This window comes from Strix aluco, chromosome 25 (genome assembly GCF_031877795.1).
Source record: "Strix aluco isolate bStrAlu1 chromosome 25, bStrAlu1.hap1, whole genome shotgun sequence".
Classification (NCBI taxonomy): domain Eukaryota; kingdom Metazoa; phylum Chordata; class Aves; order Strigiformes; family Strigidae; genus Strix; species Strix aluco.
The window spans coordinates 5,237,389-5,258,423 of record NC_133955.1 but is presented as its reverse complement, the minus strand read 5'-3'; the positions used below and the strand labels follow the sequence as shown (position 1 = coordinate 5,258,423).

Sequence of the window (21,035 nt, the reverse complement as noted above, 5' to 3'; positions counted from 1 at the left end):
CCGCCACCCCCCCACGTCTCCAAGGTCACTGCGAACCCTCCATGGCCCCAGCGAGCTGCTGGCACCAGTGCAGGGAGCTGCGTGATCCTGGTGCAAGAAGCTGCACGACTCTCATGCAAGGGGCTGTATGAGCCCGGTGCAAGGAGCCACACAACCCTGGTGCGAGGAGCTGCACGATCCTGGTGCAAGGAGCTGTACGACCCCAGCATGAGCTGTAAAACCCTGGTGCGAGGAGCTGCACAACGCCGTGCAAGGGGCTGCGTGGTCCTGGTGCAAGGAGACACATAACCCTGGTGTGAGGAGCCGCATGACGCCGTGCAAGGGGCTGTGTGATCGTGGTGCAAGGAGCTGTAACATCCTGGTGCAAGGAGCTGTAAAACCCTAGTGTGAGGAGCCGCATGACGCCGTGCAAGGAGGTGTGTGATCGTGGTGCAAGGAGCTGTAAAACCCTGGTGTGAGGAGCTGCATGATGCCGTGCAAGGAGGTGTGTGATCGTGGTGCAAGGAGCTGTAAAACCCTGGTGTGAGGAGCTGCATGACGCCGTGCAAGGAGGTGTGTGATCATGGTGCAAGGAGCTGTAACATCCTGGTGCAAGGAGCTGTAAAACCCTGGTGTGAGGAGCCGCATGACGCCGTGCAAGGAGGTGTGTGATCGTGGTGCAAGGAGCTGTAAAACCCTGGTGCAAGGAGCCGTAAAACCCTGGTGCAAGGAGCCGTAAAACCCTGGTGCAAGGAGCTGTAAAACCCTGGTGCAAGGAGCTGTAAAACCCTGGTGCAAGGAGCCGTAAAACCCTGGTGCAAGGAGCTGCACGACGCCGTGCAAGGGGCTGCACGACTCGGGCCCAGCCCTGCCTTCATCCCCACCCCAGCACCCATCCTCTTGGCCCGTTCCGTGGGTGGAAAAAATCCGGTTTTAGGGGTGGAAAAACCCGTTTTTTGGGGAGGAAATCACCTAACCCGAACTTCTGCTGTTGGCCCAGGCGGGGGAACTACAAGTCCCGGCAGGCGCGGGCAGCCCTGCCCGGCCCCGGACTACAGCTCCCGGCGTGCTGCGGAGCGGAGCGGAGCGGGCCGTGCCGTGCCGGGCCGTGCCGGGCCGGGCCGGGCCGGGCAGGACGGGCAGGACGGGCAGCGCTGCCCTCCCTCGGCGCGGGACCCGAGCCGAGCCGAGCCGAGCCGAGCCACTTGGTTTCCCTTGGCGTTCCCCACCCCCCCGCAGCCACCGGGTGAGTGCAGGAGGGCGGGTAGGGGGGTACCGGGGGCTGGGCAGCCGTGCAGCGGGGTGCCCTCGGGTCGGAACCCCTCGGGGGGGGTGGGGGGGGGTTGGTGTGTGCGTGCCCCCCCCCCCGCTCCTGCCCCATCCCGGGGCGCTTTGAACTCGTAGCCGCGGGGTTGTGGTTTGTTGTTTTGTTTGGGTTTTTTTTTTTTTTTTTTTACTCCTTTGCTGTAAATAATAACGACCCCTCCACTCCCGGCGTGTCCCGCCCCCCCCCCCCCCCCCACGCTTGCAACCGGGCCGGGGCTGTGGCAGCTCCCGGCGCTGTCTCTGGCTCGGGGGGGTCCGGGGGTCTCCGGTAGCTTGGCCGGGTGCCCCCTCCGAAAAGCCGAGGGTCCCGGGGGCTGCGAGCCCCCCGCCAGCCACAGGTGACTTGCCCAGGTAGCCTTGACCAGTGTAACCCCCCCCCCCGGCTCCCACCCCCGCACCCTTTACCCCACGCGTGGGGAAACTGAGGCACGGATGCTCCAGCCCCCGGAGCGCTGGGTTTGCTCGGGGGTTTTCCTTGCACCCTCCCCCGGGACAGGGTGCAAATCCCTCCCGGCCTGGGGGGCAGGAGCGTGGGTCCCCCCCAGCTTGCTGGCAGCCCCCCAGCCCTGCTGCTTTTGGGGTCTGCAGAAGGCAGGGGAAGAGTTGGGGTACCCCATGTCACACAGCTTTTAGGGGATCACCAAAAGGAGCCCCCCCCCCCCCCCCGCCAGCCTGCAACTCACTCCTCTGGGGCAGCAGGAGTTTGGTGGGGGCGTAGGAGGGGGCTGCACTTAACCTACAGCCACGGATTAATTATATTCATGAATTAATTGCGAAGCAGGAAGGATTACGACAGCCCTCATGCCCATGTCCTCTAAAGCTTCAGTGAGTCAGATGATGGGGAAATTTCCTTAAAAAAAAAAAAAAAAAAAGAAAAAGAGAGAAAATATGGTGGTTATTGTTGTGCTTTTCTAAGATAAATAAATAAACCCGTGCAAGTCCGGGGACAAGAAGCAGGGCCTGTTTCCAGGAATCACAGTGCTCCTGCTCCTCCCTTGGGGCATGGGGGGTTTGTGATGTTTTTTTTTTTATATATAACAGCAGAGAGTCGAGCAGACAGCGAAGGTGTGGAGTTTGGGGGATTTTTTTTTTTTCCCCTCCCTCCCCTTTAGTTTCCCCTGCCATGTTTGCTTGGCTTCATGCACGGCTGCTCCTCGGGCCGGAGGAGGGAGCGGGGCTGGTTTCTCCCTGCTGTGGGTGCCGGTGGCGGCTGAGCCTGCGCTTACCTGCTACCGGGGGATCTGGTGGGGAAAACCGTGCCGGGGCCAGTGGGCCTTTTGGAATTGGGCTACTGGAGTTGAGAAACCACCAGATTTAGGCTATCGGGGGTAGGTGCCGATGGCCGCGGTGGGCGGCTGCGAGCGGCATGTGCTGGCCCTGCGGTGCGTGGAGGGGAGCCGGCGTGTTTTCCGAGGGATGCTGGCTTTGCCTCCCGAGGGATGCTGGCTTTGCCTCCCGTCCTTATCAGTAGGAAACTGCTCCGGGGTGGGGCTGGCTGCAACGGGGCGACTCCAGCATCCGGGTGTTTGGGATGGAGGTTGTGATTCCAGCCAGGTCTTTATTTCTTTTTCCACGCTCTACGGCGCCGAGTTTATGGCACGTGTGTTCCTGGTCCCCCCCCTCCCCGCCCTTGCCCTGCCACCGCTTTTGCCGTGACGAGGTTTCCCTGTTTGCCGGTTTTCGGCGGTGCTGTGGGCAAAGGGAAGAGCCCTGCGTATGCGAGCGACAAAGTGATGAATCATCGGAGCAGGGGGGACATATCCAGGGCTGAGGGTGGGGTGACCGTGGAGCCCGGGCAGCACAGCCCTGCGGGGAGAGAAACAGCCACCACAGGGAAATGGGGTTGGGGAGGCCATGCTGGGGGTGGCCCCCCCTCCAAAAATACATGTACTGAGGGTAGAAATGCCCTTCTGGTCCCCCGCGGCTCTCCCCGTGTCGTGGGGTGCTGGGTGGGGGGTGCTGGGGTCTCGCTGTTGCGATGGCACGGGGGGATCTCAGCCCTCGATCGCTGTTTCTCTCCCCTTTCCCGGGGGGTACAGATGGATGGTGGGGAGGGACAGAGCTCTCGGGGCGCTGGGCATGGCACATCCCCATCACCTCTGGGCTCCATCCCCGGGGGCACATGGAGTTTGTGGTTTGTTTTTTTTGGGGGGGGACCCTTGAGCTGCACCCACTAAAAGGGAACCGTTTCGTAACTGCCCTGCGTGGGGTTATCCCGCTCCCCAGTCAAAGAGGAACTGGGCCACGGGGGAAGCGACTTGCCAGGGTCGACTGAGCCCAGCGGTGTCCCCGGCGTGGGCGCCGCAGCCTGGCAGTGGCACCGCGCCGCTGGCACGTCCCCGGGGCAGCAGCGTCGTGGCATCCTGTGCCGGCGTTGATCCATGGCAGCCGTTTTGTGACGGTTTCCCTGCCCCTCTGCTTGCTGAGGGAGATTTACAGAGTGCTTCACAGTGCCAGAGCCAGCGCTGGGAGTTTTACAGCCCCGTAAAAGAGCCAGAGGCCGCTCGGAGGTGCGACGTGTGCGTGCCGCTGCGCCGTGCCATGCTGGCTCCAGCCCCGGGGGCATCCCGTGTGGCCTTTCTGCGGTGGCATCACCTCTGCGAGCCCGGGGGAAGCAGCAGCTCCGGCTTTGCCGAGCCGTGGTGTGGTCCTGGTGCGGAGGTGGTGGCTGGGGCGCATCCCCCCCGGGGTGAGCCGTGGTCATTGTCACCCTTGCAGCTGAAGCAAGGAGGGACGAAAAGGATGATCTCTTCATGAACACGCAGGAAATACGTGCTCATCTTTTCGTTTTCTTTTTTCCCCCACTGGTGTGTCCGGAAAGAGCCCCAGTGGTTCCCCCTGATTCATCACAAGGTCGTGCCCCGCCGCACGGTTGGTGCCTGGCACTTGTTTTTCGGGCAGAATGGGTTTTCCATGCGGATTTGCATGCACGTAGGGTCCCACGACAGGGTCAGCCCAGGGATGCAGGAGGCCAAGCCCTGTGCTCCAGGGTGAGCTCCGGTTCCTGCTCCTCGCCTTCGAGAGAGGCCCACGAGTTGGCTGGAGGGGGAGATGGCGCATTGCTGAGAAAAATGGGAATGATGGGCATGATCCCGGCCCCGATGCTGGCCCCGGTCCTGTCCCACTGATGCTGACAGCCACCTTTGAAGAAGCCATCCCTTCTCCAAACGTCTTCCCCCTTGCTTTCTACTGAACAAACAGACAGCGGAGCAAAGCTATAAATATTAAATTGCAGAAACAAAAGAAAGAGTAAAGAAACCACACGATTTCCCCGTGGGCAGAGGAAGAGCATGTGAGCGACAGAGGCGAGTGGGGCTGGATGGTGCCTGCCTGGAAGGACCTCGCCAGAAGCAGCTTGGCATGCCGTGGTGTTGGGGGGGGGGATCCAGCCTGGGAGCCAGATCCTGGCCATCGGGAGCTTGTGTGGTGCCGTCGGTCTGTGGGATGGAGGCAGAGCTCGGGAGCACGGGGACGAGCAGTGCGGCCCGGGGGATTTGCAGCGGGGGGTGGGTGGATTTGTCGAGCTGGGGTCACCTGGGGAGGCTTCAAGATCTTTCACTGACACATCCCACCCAGCCCCGCGGTCCCTACAGCCTTAGCGAGGAGGCTGTGCCACCTTATTTCTAAAGACTCTTCTAAGAATTGCTCCTGGGGTTTTGTCACCTTTCCTATGAGTGCATTCAACTCTGATCAAACTCCCCACACCCTGCTGTCTGCTTACATCTCCTCTTTAGTTAAATCGGTGCAACTTTCTTTCCGGATAAACCTGAAACGCCCAGGCAGCATCCTTCCCTGCCGGCTACCTCTCTCTTTTTCCTTCCCATACATGCACACTATTAACGAAAGTGATTTACTTCTTGTATAAACAGTTGCGAAGCTGAAGGTTTCCCATCACCCCGCCCCGGCTCAGCCCCTTTGTCTCCGCCTGGCCCAGCATTTTTCGGGGACTCTGGTTGTAAATTCTCCTTTCAGCACACAGCTGAACCTCCCGCGCAGTTTGTGCAGCTGCTGCGGTAGCACCCAGGTGCCAAAATCAGCAGGGTCGAGGGGGCACCCAACCTGGGCACCTTTGGACACACCCCCCACCACACTGAGAGCAGGCAGGGGGGCTGTGGGTGCTCCCCAACACAGGGTCTGGGTTGGGACACCTTGGTGGCAATGAGCTTGGGGACAGGCAGGGGAATTTTTGGAGCCGCTGGGACAAGCGAGCTCAGCAGCTCTGGCTTTCGTCCAGGTTGTTTCCTCGAGATTTTGGGGGTGTCACATTGGGGTGGGGAATTTTTAGGAGGAAATGAGGAGGGGGCCGGCGAGACGGGGTCTGCAGCCACTTGGCATGCAGGAAGCGTTTCCCTGCTCCCGGCTTGCAAACCCCACGGGAGGAGAGGAGGTTGGGTGCCAGCAGGCTCGGCGCTGGCGGCAGCTCTTGCGTTATCTGCGGCAGGGTGGGTGCCACGCTCAGCCCCGGCCCCGCCGCTGCTCCTCGGGGACTGCTTCAGGCTCGGGGCAGGCAAAGATCTTGCCTGGAGAAAGCCCAGCTTGGTGGGAAAAACCTCTGGGCTCCTTCATGATCAAACCGGCATAACTCGTGCCGGGGAGGCGGCAGCACCCGTAGCGAGGACCCGACCCGGTTGCACCGGCACGGTGCCAGGGCAGGGGCTGGATTGGCAGCGGGGGCTCCCGAGAGACGAGTTTGACCTTCACGGAGCAGGAAAGCGCCGGGCTGAGCCGGGGGGAAAGGAGAGGAGAGGAGAAACCTCTCCTCTGTGGGTAAGCGGCAATGGCTGGGCGCTCCCCGGGGCATGAGGGGTCCTGCTGGGGCCGGGATGGCAGCGGGGAGAGCCCTGGGGCTGTTTGGGAGGACAAGTTACAGGCTGTCCCCAACTGGTTTATTCTTGGGGCCGGAGAACAGCTGCGGCTCCCATGGACGGAGGGGCCACGGCACGGTTACATGAAATCTGCCTTCTGAGAAGCCTCCTGGCCGGCCGCTGGGGGCTGGACGCGGCGTATTTATAAATATTACCTCCTTCCAGCAGCATGGGGCCACGGCGGGAGGGAGGGAGGAAGGATGGGGGCGGCACTGGGAGTGCCTCCGACACTCGGGGGGGGCATGGGGTGGCCGCTGTCACCTTGTGCCTTCTGCTCCTGGCAAGTGGCATCATGAACTTGGGGCGCACGGAGCTCTAGGACTGGTTTTGCTGAACGTTCCCACTTTCCGGGGCGGTTTCTAGGATTTTGAAGCACGTGGTTCCTCTAAATCCCAGCGCCGTAGCGCGTTGCATCTGCCCTGCTGGAACCAAGCAGGGTGGGGGGGGGGGGGGGGGGGCGGGCCAGGAATGGTGCTGTCCTCCCAGTTCCCCTTATTGCTCGTTTCTGCAGTTATTTAAAAAAACCAACACCCAAGTTGCCTGGAGTCAGCCCACGTTGGAGCAGGACGGGGTTTGCTCTTCGGCCGCGGGTTGCGCTCCCGGCTCTCTCCCACGCGCTTGGGAGCGCGCGACCTTTGCCGAGGTGAGCAGGGCGCGGCGCGGCCGCGTGTCCTTCCCCACCGGCATGGCCGAGGCCCCTCCAAGGTCACCCCGCTCCTCTCCTCGCCTCCCTGCTGAAAGGTGGACACGATACAGGGCTGATTAATCACTCAGCGGTGCCGGGCTGTGGCCGCGGCACCTCCCCGGCCCTTGCGCTGCCGTTGGCTCGTCCTCGCCCAAGGAACGTCCTTCTGCCTGTTAACACTTTTATTTTTAATTGCTGCTGTTGGGTAGGGGGTGGGAGGGGAGGGCAGGAACTTGTCGGCTCGGGCTGTTTGCGCTGGCGGGCTGTGAATTCCCCGGGTGGTCAGTCGGACAGTGATGTTTCAATCAGGGCTCCTGCACCGCGCCAGCCGCCCTGCGGGAAGGGCTTTTGCTCCTGTTTGGAGCGGCCACGGAGGCAGGATCTGGCCCCACCATGGTGGGGGCGCAGGAGTCGCCCTGCCTCCCTGAGGGGGGAGCACCCAGACCTGGCCCGTGGGTGCCAGCCTCCACCCACCGTGCCCATCCGGGGTGACGGCGTGTGTGTCCCTGAGCTGTGCCACACGAGGCAGAGGGGCTTTTTGGGGCAAAGGAGTGGCTTTTTGGGGCGAAGGAGAGGCGTCAGAGCAAGGCTGTGTATTATTAACCCTGTAATAACTGCCACGCAAAGGTGGGCTCTCATGGATATACCTTGGCACCACCAGAACCCCAGGACGTTTTTATAGACCCCATTTATTCTGCCCTGGGAGTGACACTGTGACAAGGAACACTCAGCCCTGGCTCTTAGTATCTGGGGACTGATGCTTTTTCCCCCACCGGGTCCCTGGTGGGTCAAGCTTCCCTGGGCAGTTTGGGGACCACTTTAGCCAGGGTCCTGCTGCCTTACAAGAGTTGTGTTAATGTTTTTACTGTGCCGCTTCCAGGAGCGGTATTTAACGCATGGAAGGGAAAACATTTGGCCTCTGACCCAAGTGCCTGTTAACAACGCCGCGGTCCACGTTTCTGAGATGCCGGGGCTAAAAACAGTCCCGGTGACTCAGTCTCTCACTAGAGTTGTCAACTGACCCTGGCTTTTATTTGCCAAGTCCCTCCGCCTTCTCCTTCTCCCTTTCAGGGCTGCATGCTCGCCGTGCGGGGAAGGCGCCTCGATGGGGTTGGGGTGGCTCTGGCCATCCACCTGCCTGACCCATCTCCTGCCTGACCCATCTCCTGCCTGCCCCATCTCCTGCCTGCTGGGTGGGTGATGAGGGGGACACTGTTGCTCTCTGAGGTTGGACTCAGGGCCATGCCCCCCCTTTCCCACCACCCTGTTCTCATCCCAGAGGGACATAGCTTGGATGGGACCTCTGGAGCTTCTGGTCCAGGCCCAAGTATGGCCAATGTTGGTGTTAGATCGGGGTCTCCAAGGATGGAGATTGCCCTGCTGCCAGAGTTTGGCCACCCGCATGGCCAATCCCTTCCTAAAACCCCAGGTCGGACCCTTTCCCGCTGCCCCTTTCTGGAACTGCCAGCCACGGCCCTGCGCTGCTCCGCGTGCCGATGAAGATGAAAGACCCCGGCCTTCCTCCTGCTGGGTGCCGGCGTTACCTGACCCCTGACACCGCGGGTACGCTGGCACGGCATAAATCACCCCTGCGGTGGCCTTGCCAAGTCAGGGCGAGGGAGAGGCCACGGGGCTGGTCCCAGCTGCACGGGAGCGGATGGGTGCCAGCCGCGTTGCTGGCAGGGTGGCACGACAGCGGCTCGCCGGCCCGGCACGGGGGAGCTTGACCTGCTTGGGGTGCGCGGGGAGGTGTGGCAGTGCCCTCGCGGGACGGCGGCACACCCACCGTGGCTGCAAAAGGGACGTGGTGCAAAGTGGCTTTGCACAACGGGGGTACGGGGGGGTCCCCGGCACCCTGCTAGCTGTGTGGGGTGTCACACAGGTATCCTTGTCGTCCCCTGGCTTTGCCATTGCCATCCTGGCTGGTGCCGGCTGGCGGTGGCATCGCCATCCCGGTGGGGACCAGCTGTGGGTGCCGGAGGGACCCCACGTGCTGCCCAGCAGCATGCAGGGCCGGATCCGGCTGCATAATGCTGGTTCTTGCTCTGCCCCGCTGGGGGCACATGAAGGGTGAGGGATCCCCGTGTGCCACGTCCCCTGGAGTGACAAGGGACGGCTTTTGCCCCTCTGCATTTGCAGGCAGCTCCCGAGGGGACACAACTGGGGCAGACCCAGACTGGGCTTGGACACCCCGGAGAGCCCGGCAGTGGTGGCTGCATCTGTTTTTGCCACGCTTTTTCTCAGCTCGGTTGCTAACTCCTGTGTCGCAGTGAGAAAAACAAGCAGGTTTGGAGGTTTTTTTGCAACTTCCCCCCGCCGCTGCACCCTGCGTGGCTGCTGCCGCCTTAAAACCAGGGCCCTGAAAATGAGGAAACTCGGGGCCGGCGCAGGAGCCGGGCTGGCCCCGGCGAGGAGCACGAAGGAGCTGCGACCCGCTGGCCCTGGCACCCGGAGCCCCCCCCGAGCTCGCCGTCCTGCACCCAGGTAACCCCTGCCCCGCCGTCCCCCTTTCCCATGCAGCGGGGTGGCAGCGGAGCCCGTCCCAGGGCTGTGGACACCCATGGGGTGGTTCTGCGGGTGCCCGGCGGGGTGGCAGCTCGATGCTGTCAGAGCAGATTTTGGTCTGGAGCAAACCCCGCTGGACTCCCGCCTGCCTGGACCCAGCCACCGCTGCCAGCCCCAAAAGAGTGGTGGGTGCTTCACCCTGCCAGGGTTGGGGTGCACCGGGCTCCCTTGTCCGCCACCCCAGTGTCTCACCACCCCCCCCCCCCCCCCACAGCATTTGAAAATGAAAAACGAGGAAGGAAGGCTCGGCAGGCGCTCGCTGTCGGTAGCAAGAAGCGGGGCTGTTTTCACTTCTTTCTTCTCCCTTTCCTTTCGCTGCCCTCCTGGTCATCAATGAAGCGGCTCAGAGCGGCGGGTGGGGGGGTGGCATGGCCCCCACCCCGCCTCCCCTCCTTCCCCAGGGTGTCCCTGCTCCCAGTTGAAGCCACCGATTGATTTTTCCACTCATAAATGGCCACAATCGACTGGGAAATAAACACACACGAGGGAGCGGGGCTGGGCAGGCGGCTCCTCGGTGCAGTGAGTTTGGGGGGTCTCAGCGGCGTCTCCAGGGCTGAGCGGGGCATCGCTTCCCCTCTTCTCCCTCCAGCTTTCAAAGGGGTGGGCAGGAGACGTGTTGCATTTTGCAGAGTGTGTGTGTGTGCCCGTTACGTTGCAGGCAGGACAGGCGGCGCGGGTGCAGGCAGGACAGGCAGCGCGGGTGCAGGCAGGACAGGCGGCGTGGGTGCAGGCAGGACAGGCAGCGCGGGTGCAGGCAGGACAGGCAGCGCGGGTGCCGCTTCCCCCTGGGCCGCCCAGGGTGGGTAACGCGATCCCTCTGTATTTTGCAGGGGCTAAATCTGGAAACTGCCTCACGGCAGCTTTTATTTCTAACCCACACCTGGGCGCAGCGATGCGCTGGGGCAGGAGGTGGTGGGTGCTGCGTGGGTGTGGGGACGGTGGCGCAGCTCTGGGTGTTTTGTCCCCTCGGGGTGGCACTGGGTGCCCCACGCCGGCTCTCGGCCCCGCGCGTTGCGGAGCAGCACCCGATGTCACTCCAGAAAGTACCGGTGGTTGCTGAGCAGCCGACCCCGCGCCGCCGGCTGTTGCTTTATAAAATGGATTGGCAGCCGGGGGGGCAGTGACACTGGGCTCCTGTGGGGACAGGGGACAGCTTGGGGACATGGAAAGTCCTAAACGAGGGTCAGGGCAGCTCTGGGTGCCACCAGGAATCCCCCGCCTGGAGCCCCCCCCGAGTGTTGCCCCAGCATGGAAGGAGCGTGTTGGTCTCTTGATGAAATAACACCCCCAGAGGAAAAGCAAGAAAGGTCCAGAAATAACCGTGTCGCTAAATAGCAGCGGAGATATTTTGAAGGGAGATTAATCCCTTGGCTCCGGCCCCACGTGTTGTCCCAGCAGTGGGTCTGGTGTGTGGTGGTGGAGAGCGGCTGGTGCCTGGCCCCCTGCCCTGGGTACCGATGGAGCCCACTGCTCCCCAGCACCCAGGGAGCTTTTCACTCGAAGAGCTGCTCTGGTGTTAGGGTGCAATCCTGCAGTGGAGTGGGAGTTTTCCTTCACCCCAAGGAGGCAGGGGCAGCGGCGCGGGGTTTTCGAAGCACAGGTTGAGTTTCTCTTGGGAAATCCGTCCCTTGTCCCTTTGTTCCTGTGTCAACCCAGGGCCAGAGCTTTGGGCTCCCCCGTGTTGCTGGGGTGCTGCAGGATCGGCCCCACTCCACGGCCTCTCCTGCCGATGGACAGCGACGGGCAGCGCACCCTGTGCCCCAGGCAGGGGGTCAAGGGCCCACCTGGGTGGGAAAAGCCACCCTGTGCCCCCTCCCCCGGACAGGAAAGATGGAGTCGGGGTGTGGAGAGGGGCCGGTGCCATCCACCCTGTCCCTGCTCCCTCTCCATCCCCTTCCCGCTGCTCCATCGCCCACCCTGGGCCTCCTGCCACCTCCCCTCTCAGTGACCGATGGGGACGTGTCCCCAGCAGGTGCCCTGGCAGCACCCACCAGGAAACCCAATGCCTGGGCATGCCCTGGGCCACCGTGCTGCCTGCTCCGAGCCAGGCAAGCTGCTGCCCGTGCGCCGGGACGGACCCTCACCAGGGTCCCCTCCAGGCAGGGACTAACCTGGGGCTGCCCCGGGCATGGGGACGGCTCCAGCTCGGCGGGAGAGCTGCTGGCTGGGATTTTTCCAGGATACTAACATCTTTCACCTTCCCAGGAGTAACAGGCATCCTGGATGGAGCCACCATCCCGCGTGCTTTATTTCTGCCCCTCTGGGCCGAGCGACAGCAGGACGTGTCCCCCGGGGTGGGACGTGCCTGTGCCATGATGCTGGCCGGGTCCCCCCATCCTTTCCCACTGCCAGCTGCCTCCCTCCCACCCACCGCCCTCCCACTGGGGCTGACTCAGAGCGAAAGCAGAAGCTGCTCGGCGTTTTGGGGCGCGGGGGGGAAGCCAAGCAGAACCAAGCAGGTTATTTTAAACCTGACCTAATTTCCCCCCTTTGCTTATCGGGCCTAACTCTGGCCACCCTTCCCCATCCTCACCCTCGGTGGCTCCCTTGGGAGCTTCCCGGGGGAGAGGGCAGCGCTTTTGACTCCCCCCACTCCTCTTTCCTATAAGGGGGCTCCTGCAGCCAGGCAGAGTGGTGGGATGGGGAGTGAGTGGGTGCCGTGCTGTGGGTGGTTACGCCTGAGCACACTTCACATGACACCCCCCCTGCCCCCACGTACCGGCTGCCCTTCCTGAGAAAAGCCTGACCGCCCCCCCCCAACTCTGCAGCTCCATCCTCACCCTCAACACCGGGTTTCCCCAGTGCCGGAGGTGCTGGTCCCTCCAGCTTTCTCCTTGTCCCCATCGTGTCCCCCCACCCTACGCCCATCGAGCCGGGGTCCCCCTGCAGCCACCCGTGGGGTGCGCCCAGCCCTGCTGCTGCTCACGGTGCTTTGTAGGGCTGTGGGTAGCTGCTTGCTTGCAAATACAGGGGCTGACTGCAAAGTTTCCCAGGCACAGCTTGAAATCCCTTTCCTGCTCTGCCCCGATGCTGGAAGCCCCCCGAAAATGGCCATCTGGCGTGACCCCTGCACCTCTCCCCCTCCCTGCCCTGGCTGTCCCCTGGCCGTGTGGCGTGACCTGGGGTTGCAAAGCACGGCCAGTCCCTCCACACCGCGATGGCTCATCCCATCTCCTCACGGCTCTTGGAGACTTTTCCTCTCACCCTGCCCTTAATATTTGGGGTTATTACATCCCCCCTGTGCATCAGCTGTGGTTTATCACCCTTCAGCCTTGTTTTATCGGCTGCGGGCTGTCCCGGGTGTCACTGGGTCCTTTTCCAGGGCTCTGCTGTTGCTCGTCTCAGACATCGCCCTGTGCCCTCCTCTGAGGCCGTTTGCGACAGGCATCTTAACGAAGCTCCAATTGATAACTGTCCCGGGCTCCTCTTCTCCCATCCCCCTTCAGATGGGCCACCATGTCTAATTAATTACCTTCCTCTTGCCGTTCAATAGCTGGCTCTTGATCCATGTAATCGTATTTCTGTCCATGCTGGCTTGATTTAATTTCCCCCTTAGGATATCGCGTGGCACTGTGTATCAGATGCCTCACCAAAACCCCGGTGTGTTGTATCCGCCGTGGCCCCTTTGTCTGCAATTACACATTGTATTTAAATAGCAAAACCCTCCAGATTTGTCTGCTTATGCTGCTGCAGAGCAAACCCCGGGTGTTTGGCTCCTGCCTGATCCCCTGGCAGTGTTTGCTCTGGGTCCTGCGCTCCGCTTCCCTTCCCACCCAGCAGATGCCGTGGTCCAGACCCCCATCCCATACGACATCTCCCGCATCCCCATCCCAGCTCCGGGTGGGAAACCAGCCCCATGGAAAGACATCGTCGTGCCCTGGGGAGCCCGGGTAGGGCAGCTCCCCTCGCCCTGGCGTCCTCTGCCCCCCTCCACGGGCCGCCGTCCCCTTTGTACGGGGGAACAAGGGCCGGTCTGTGCGGTGCGGGGGCCTCGCACGCCTCCCCCCGCCTCCGCGCTCGCGTGCCGGCCCCGCACAGAAGCCGCGTTGTTCGCCCCACGCCAGAGCTGAGGTTTTGGGGCGGCCGGGCTGAGGGTTAAACCCTGCCTCCAGCTCCTGGCACCCGCCGGCCTTTTCTTCCTGCTCATCCCTTGCTTTCTCTTTCCCTTTCGCTCTGCTCCCGGGCTCTGGTTTTTCCCCGGTACCCTTCCTGCTTCGCTCCGGTGTTTTGGAAGTTGGTGGCTCAAAGCACACGCTGCGGCTGAACCCGGCGGTACGTGAGTCCATGCTCGCTGGGCGCGGGGTCTTGGCTGCTCCCTGCCCTCCCCGTCCCCCCCAGGGTGCCCTGGTTGTCCCCAGGGAGAGCGGTGGCATGTCGGGGAGGGCAGACCCATCTGTCTGGTGTTGGGGCGATCCTCCTGGCTTAGTCACCGGCTGCTCCAGGATGCCTGCTCCCTCCCCGTGCCTCAGTTTCCCTGCTGCAAAACAAGCTGTTGCTGATGTGCCGTGTCCTCCTCCTCTCAGGGACACCTCTGTGCCTGACGGGCACCCGCCTCCCACCCCCCCGGTGCACCATGGCGTCCCGCATCGGCCTGCGGATGGAGCTGATGAAGCAGCAAGCGCAGCAGGAGGCCGAGAGGGAGCGCGTGCAGCAGCAGATGATGATGAACTACATGCAGCAGCAGCGGATGCCGGTGGCCTCCACTCCGGCCATCAACACCCCCGTCCACTACCAGTCCCCACCGCCCGTGCCCGGAGAGGTCCTCAAGGTACAGTGCTGGGGGGGTCCCCCACGCCAACCCCAGGGCCGGGGAGGGTGAGGAAGATCCCTCATGGTTTGTCTCCTCGTAGGTTCAGTCCTACCTGGAGAACCCCACCACGTACCACCTGCAGAAGTCACGGGACAAGAAAGTTCAGGCTTATCTCTCTGAAACCTACGGGAACAAGTTTGCTGCCCACGTCAGCCCCGTCAGCCACTCTCCCAAGCCGCCCCCCGCCGCGTCCCCCGGCGTCCGACCCAGCCACGTCATGTCCTCCTCGGCGGGTAACAGCGCGCCCAACAGCCCCATGGCCATGCTCAACATCGGCTCCAACCCCGAGCGGGAGGTGAGGAGGTGCCACCGCGCTGCTGGGAGGGGTAAAGGTGCTGGAAAGGGCAAAAGGAGCCCGTTGACACCTTCCGCCTTTCCCTTTCAGTTCGATGAGGTCATCGATGACATCATGCGCCTGGATGACGTTTTGGGCTATATGAACCCTGAAGTCCACATGCCCAACACAGTGAGTCTCTGATGTGTGTTAGGAAGAGCTCAGACCCTGGGATGTGGGAGGGAACAGCCTGAGGGTCCCGCAGCCCCGTGCTTGCAGGGACGGAGGTGGCACAGAACCTGTCCCTCTGCCACGTCCCTGCAGCGATGCCCGGTGCCGGCCCAACGCAGCCTCATCCCTGGGACGGGTGTCCCTGGGGCTGGGGGAAGGGAGGCAGCGAGATCTCCCTTTTACAACTGCAAGAGCCAGTTCTTCAGCTTCTTCTCCACTTTAATGACAGTGGGGAGCCCTCATAAAAAGCCAGAGAGATGGGAGAGGGGTGCGGGAATGGACCAAGAGTCTGCTGCGGCGCGGGGGGATGATAGTGCCGGGAGAGGTTTCCCTGCCAGAAGCTTCCTCGGAGCGGCCCCGTCTCCTGGGTCGGATCCGTATGGCAGCTTGTGCCTCCCAGTGGGATTCATCCTGCCGAGCCCTTCTCGGATGTGATTCATCTGCCCTATTTTAGATGTTGGCCGTGGGAGGGGATCAGCTGCACCCTTTGAAGTCCTGTTTTCTTTGCTACTCTGATTATAGCTGTTTTAAGGGCCCAGGAAGACAATTACACCTGCCTGGGCTACGCACTCACATCCCAGAGGCCAAGCAGCCGGGCTTGAACCCCGGTCCCGCAGCCCCGGATGGAGCTAACCCACCTGTCCCTCTGGTTTTCAGCTGCCGATGTCCAGCAGTCACATGAATGTCTATAGCGGGGACCCCCAGGTGACAGCCTCTCTCGTAGGTGTCACCAGCAGCTCCTGCCCCGCCGACCTCACCCAGAAGAGAGAGCTGACAGGTACGTCCCCGGCCCCAGAGCCGGCGGTGACGGCGAGTGCCAAAACTGGCCGGGGCTGCCTTGTCTCTGTGGATGGGGAGGGCGGCTCTGGGGGATGGCGGGGTGCTCTGACACCAACCTGGGATGCTCGTGGGGCGAGATGCAGCCTTGTCCCCTCTGGGTGACGTTGTGGGTCTCTTGCAGATGCGGAGAGCCGAGCCCTGGCGAAAGAGCGCCAGAAGAAGGACAATCACAACCTGAGTGAGTTTGGAGCTGGCTGCCCGCGGGTGGCCTGGCTTTCTCTCTCCCACCCCTGCAGCCCTTTCCCCATCACTCTTCATCCTCATTCTCCCTCTCTGAGCTGGATACCCCTTCCCATCCCACCTCCCCCTCAGGAAACCCTGGCTCCCTCCTTCTCAGCTCTGCAAAATGTCTGCAGTGCAGGAGACACCCTCTTGTCCTTCTCGTTAGCACTGGGGGAAGGTCAGACCTGCCGGGGCGATGGATGGGAGCAAAGCACCAAAGGGTTGGTCCCAGAGGTTTCTCATCCTGAGCCCCCCAACTCTGGAGGGTCTGGCCAGGGCATGACAGTGGCTCCGAGCCCCAGGAGCCGGGAGCAGCAGCGTGGCTGGTGGGGGCTGTGCGAAATCGAGTCTCCCCAGCTCCCGACGCCTCCTCACCGCCATCCCTCTCTTCTCACCCTGCAGTCGAGAGACGGCGAAGGTTTAACATCAACGACCGCATCAAAGAGTTGGGGATGCTGATCCCCAAGGCCAACGACCTGTACGTATCAGTGGTTTCTGCGGGGCTGGGATAACTGTGGGTCTTGTGGGCTTGCTCGACCCTCGGCTCCGGGGCAGGCGATACTTCCAGAGGGGCTTTTTGGTGGAGCAGGGCTGAGGGGACATGTTGCTGGCACGCAGGTGACAATCTCTCCATCCTGCACGGCAGGGACGTGCGCTGGAACAAAGGGACAATCCTGAAGGCATCTGTGGACTACATCAAGAGGATGCAGAAGGACTTGCAGAGGTCACGAGACCTGGAGAATCACTCACGGCGTCTGGAGATGACAAATAAGCAGCTGCTGCTCCGCATCCAGGTGAGCTTCCCTGTGCTCTTCCCTCCCTCTGCTCTGCTCCAGCCCCGCAAGCAGCTCGCTCCTGCCCTGCTGAGGGGACGGGCAGGGACTCTCCTCCCTCTTAGGGCTGTCAAGTCACCAGGAGCAAAGTCTTCAGACAAACCAGACCTCTGAGGCTCAGGTCACCACAGCGAGTGTTGCTGAGCTTTGCATGTGTCACCATTTTCCATCCTTCACCTCTTCCATGGGCTCCTTCCCTGTGAGCTTCTCAGTCCCTCTGTCCCTGCCGCCTCCGTGAATGCCCACGTGCGTGTCCCCGCGCGTGACGTCCCCGCTAAAGCCCTCCTGTGCTTTGTTGGCAGGAGTTGGAGATGCAGGCGCGCGTCCACGGGCTGCCCACCTCCTCGCCCTCGGGTGTCAACGTGGCCGAGCTGGCTCAGCAGGTGGTTAAGCAAGAAGCCAGCGGGGACGAGGGGACGCTGGAGCCACTGTTGCCACCCCCGGACCCCGAATCGCAGCCGCAGCCGGCGTTGCCTCCACCACCCCAGTCTCCCTACCACCAGCTGGACTTTACACACAGCCTGAGTTTCGATGACGGCTCCCAGGGCTTCCCGGACAGCCTGGAGCCTGGCCACAGCGCTTCCTTCCCATCGCTATCCAAGAAGGAGCTGGACTTGATGCTGATGCAGGACACCATGCTGCCCTTGGCCTCCGACCCCTTGTTCTCGGCCATGTCCCCGGAGGCCTCCAAGGCCAGCAGTCGCCGGAGCAGCTTCAGCATGGAGGACGCAGACATGCTGTGACGAGGAGCTGCTCCGACGCTGGGGGCGAGGACTGGACCTTCAAGTTTGGTTAGTGAAGTTACAGGGCACTCTTCTCGCAGGAGGAGCCCGTCCTGCCGCGCACTTGAATCTACGTAGGAGTACCTTTTCTCTATGCAACGGGGGTCTCGGATCAAGGCTCGCCGGGTACCGCCGTGTCTTTCGCAAGCTTATTTTTTGCCAGGAGCTGGAGCGGACCTTCTTGGCTTGCCGTGGCGTTGGCCTGACTGCTGATTCCCCAGCCTGGGAGCGTGATCTCGGCTGCTTTGCCTTTCAGTGAAACCCTCCCGGACCGAACCCCTTCCCCAGGGTGCTGGCTCAAAGCCGGAGCTGGCAGGAGCCTTCAAGTCCCTGGGAGGAGGGGGACGATGCTCAGAGCTTTTTGTCTGCCTTGCTGCCTCCTTGCCATCTCGCTCCGGGAGCCCACGTCCCCAAGGAGTCTTCCCCAGTGGTGGACTCTGAGCCCTGCGGATGCTTCACAGTGCCACGTCCTTCATGGTTCCTCCTTCCTCGGAGCACCCGCTGCCTCTCCGGGACGCAGGGCCGGAGGGAGAAGGGGTGTTAATTGGAGCATGTTAATTCACAGCACATGGGGGGGGCGTTGTCCGAGTGAGCTGGGTCTGAGCCTACAAATTCGGGTTGACGTTGAAGCCTTCCAAAACAGCTGGGATGGGGTGTTTGATGCTCAGTCAAACCCTGCTGTGACCCCCACCTTGTGGGGGGACCCCCCCCTCAGGGTTTATCAGCATCCAGCACCCCAAAACCTCGCTGGCCTCTGGACAAGGGCTGCATAGTGCCGGGTGACCTTCAGCCTCCCTCGAGACATCCCTGCAGAGGTGCCTCTGCCCCGTAACACCAAGCCCTGCCTCTCCGAGGGGAAGGACAAAAGATTTTTATTTTGGGGATACTTGTTGAAAGAGGATGTCCTGTCCCACATCTGGGCATGGAGGTCCGGGCTCTGGCCAGGGACCAGGGGGTGATTTGTACCGATTGCCAAACCTGAGCTGCTGCTCTGCCTTTGGCTCGTGGGGTTTATTTCTCTCCCCAGCGTCACCAGCTCGTTCCCCAGCCAGGATGGTTCGGTGATGGGGAGCTACTTTGGGCTCTGCATCATCTTCTGTCTGCTCAGCTCGGCTGGTGGTGGGGAGGGAGCTGGGCAGGGGAGGGGGACGCTGTTCACGGAGAAAATACCGCACAAATTTGTTGTAAAGCCTGAAGAGGAGCGCAGGGAAGGCTGGGGAGAGGAGACCCCTTTGCGGTCCTGCACTAGAGCACAGCATCACCCCCCCCCGGGCCCTGGGAGGTGTGGCTGGATGGACGGGAGCCCACACAGGGATGGGGGTCACTGGGTGCACCCCATCCTGGACCAAGGATGGGGGATGTCGCGGGTTTGGGACTGTGAGGGGAAAGCCCAGCCCAGGAGGGACAAGCTTGCTCCGTGGTGGCTGGATTTGGGATTGCGAGGTGGGGGACAGCCCTGGAGAGGTGCCTGTTGGATGAGAGGGTACGGGGAAGTGCAGAAGGTGGGGAGGAGAGGGGGAAGGGAAGAGGGAGGACATGTTGGAGGTGTCCTGGGGCGCTGGGGCAGGGCAGGGTCTGACCGCTGCCCTGCTGGGGTGCAGGGAGAGAAGCGGAGGGGATGTCGGGGTGCTGGGCGAGGGGCACTGGGCTGTGCCCTGGCAGGTTTAGGGCTGTTTCATCCCACATGTTCACAGGAGGCCTTGGCATCTTCGTGTGCTGCCGTTAGTGCCTGTAAAAAGGATAATCCCCATGGCAGGGCGGCAGCACCCCATACGCTGTGCTGAGCACCTATAGACATGGGCGATCCGTGGATCTGCGACACCAGAGGGTCTGTGCGGGTGCTTCAGGGTGGGCGTACGGGATCCCTGGTCTCTTGGGATCATCTTGGCTATGGGGTGGTTCTGCTGGGCCCTTGCTGATGGGACACAGCGTGTGCAGGGCTGGCTGGGGCACGCACCCACCCTGCTCCGGGCACCAGCGGGCAGAGGGTCGTCTGCTGCTCAGCACAAGACGTGGCGTATTCCCCTGGCTGTGAGTAAACAGTTGTGGATTTATTTTTTTTTTTTAAATCTTCTGGGGTTTTTGTTTGTTTTATTTTTCTTTTCTTTTTTTAATGCACTGTGCTCTGATTAAAAAATTTTACTACTGTTTTATAAATAAATGTATAAAAGAATGAACTGGAATGGAAGAAGAATCATTAAAATATATTTATTTACAACATCCCAGAGCGTTGCAGTGTGGGCTGTTTCTTCTCGTCCCAGAGGAGGGAGGTCACGAAGCTCAAAGCACCCAGAGCTGCTTTTCCCCAGCGATGCCACAGTTGTGCCCAAAGGTCAGGCTGAGCAGCATCCCTGTCTTGCAGGGGAGCTGCCCTGGGTTTGGGGGACTGGGGTTTTTTTTCAGGAAAGCCTGGCTCGGTTAGAGGGGGAAAGCAGCTCTGTTCCTCTCATTCAGCCGGTCCTGGGGTGGTTTGGGGTTTTCAAGGTCCGTCCGGGGGGGGTGCCAGCCCCACAGCCGGGTGCTTTGGGGATGTCCACAGCTCCCAGTGCTGAGCACAGCTGGGACTTGGGAGGTGCTGACCCATCTGCTTAATTGGAACTGTGCTTGGCCCCTTAATTAAAAGTAGTCACAAGGCCCTAGAGAGTGAAGCTGGAAGGAGTTGTGTCCTGAGCATTGTGCCAGGACTGGGGTAGGTTTATTACGGTGGCAGCCCTGGTCTGTGATGGGGGAGCTGTCCCAGGAGCTCACATGTGTTTCCTACCTGTTGGGTGGCCCGTGGGGCTGGGTGGGGGCTTTGCTGCTCCCTCCTTGCTGCTGGGCCTGGCTTAGCATCACCCCTGGTGCTGCAAAACCCCGCTCGGGGTCTGGTCCCCTGCTACAGGCAGTCTTTGGGGCATGGTACTTCTCACCTCCTGTTTGCAAACATGCTGCAGGCTGGGGACCCTCCTGCCCCGTGCAAGCAAGGGGAAAAACAGGCTTGTAAAAGTCTGCTGCTAGGCTGGGCAAGAGTTTGAGCCTGGCAAAACTCATCACAAACCATGTTTGTGGTCCCTGTCTGTGCTCCGCTGTGCGGGGCCACGTGCCAGGTTCCCTCTGCTCCCCTCCGTGATGGTGTTAAACACACACAAGAGGGTGGGGGGGGAAGAAAATCCACCTTAAAATAGACTTCCCAGGATGGAAAATCACAGGGGCTAATCTTGGAAACTTTATTAAAAGAAGAAGGAGGGGAAAAAAGAGTGCAAGGAGGCTGGGGGGAAGAGAAAGAATAAGTAGTTTCAGACACTTTAAAAAAAAAAAAAAAATCCCTGATTTGATTTATCTGGGGAGTGTGAACACTAAATAGAGAACAACGCCTGAAGTGTGAATTATTTCCTATATTAACATAGAGAAAAACTGATAGCCTTTTCATGTCAAGAGAATAGCGCGGAGGGAGGGAGGGGGGAGAATGACATTGTTCAGTCTCCGGGTTTGCTCACTCTTTATCAGGCTGAGATCAAAATTTATTCCCAGGATGAGGCCTGCGGCCCGGCTGAGGCCCTAGAGATTTTTAAGGGCCTAATTAAGAAAACAGGATGAAAATGGCGAAATAAGAGGGCAATTTACTTCTTGCAGAATAGGGAGAT

The 21,035-nt window shown here is 61.3% G+C and overlaps 1 protein-coding gene across 5 annotated transcripts; it reads left to right on the top strand.

Moving 5' to 3' along the window:
- The first annotated feature begins 1,105 nt into the window (after positions 1 to 1,105).
- On the top strand, positions 1,106 to 19,637 carry TFEB (transcription factor EB). 5 transcript variants are annotated; one of them, XM_074850207.1, is made up of 10 exons: positions 1,131 to 1,225; positions 13,655 to 13,692; positions 13,944 to 14,188; positions 14,271 to 14,525; positions 14,616 to 14,696; positions 15,393 to 15,513; positions 15,697 to 15,753; positions 16,200 to 16,275; positions 16,444 to 16,591; positions 16,933 to 19,637. In XM_074850207.1, exons 3-10 carry the CDS (start codon positions 13,994 to 13,996, stop codon positions 17,371 to 17,373), a joined length of 1,374 nt encoding a protein of 457 aa, XP_074706308.1. In that variant the 5' UTR covers positions 1,131 to 1,225; positions 13,655 to 13,692; positions 13,944 to 13,993; the 3' UTR covers positions 17,374 to 19,637. The 5 variants fall into 5 exon arrangements, with proteins under 5 accessions (XP_074706311.1, XP_074706308.1, XP_074706307.1 ...); XM_074850208.1 differs by lacking the exon at positions 1,131 to 1,225 and adding an exon at positions 6,047 to 6,072; XM_074850210.1 differs by lacking the exon at positions 13,655 to 13,692 and having other exon boundaries at positions 1,106 to 1,225.
- The last annotated feature ends 1,398 nt before the right edge of the window (positions 19,638 to 21,035 follow it).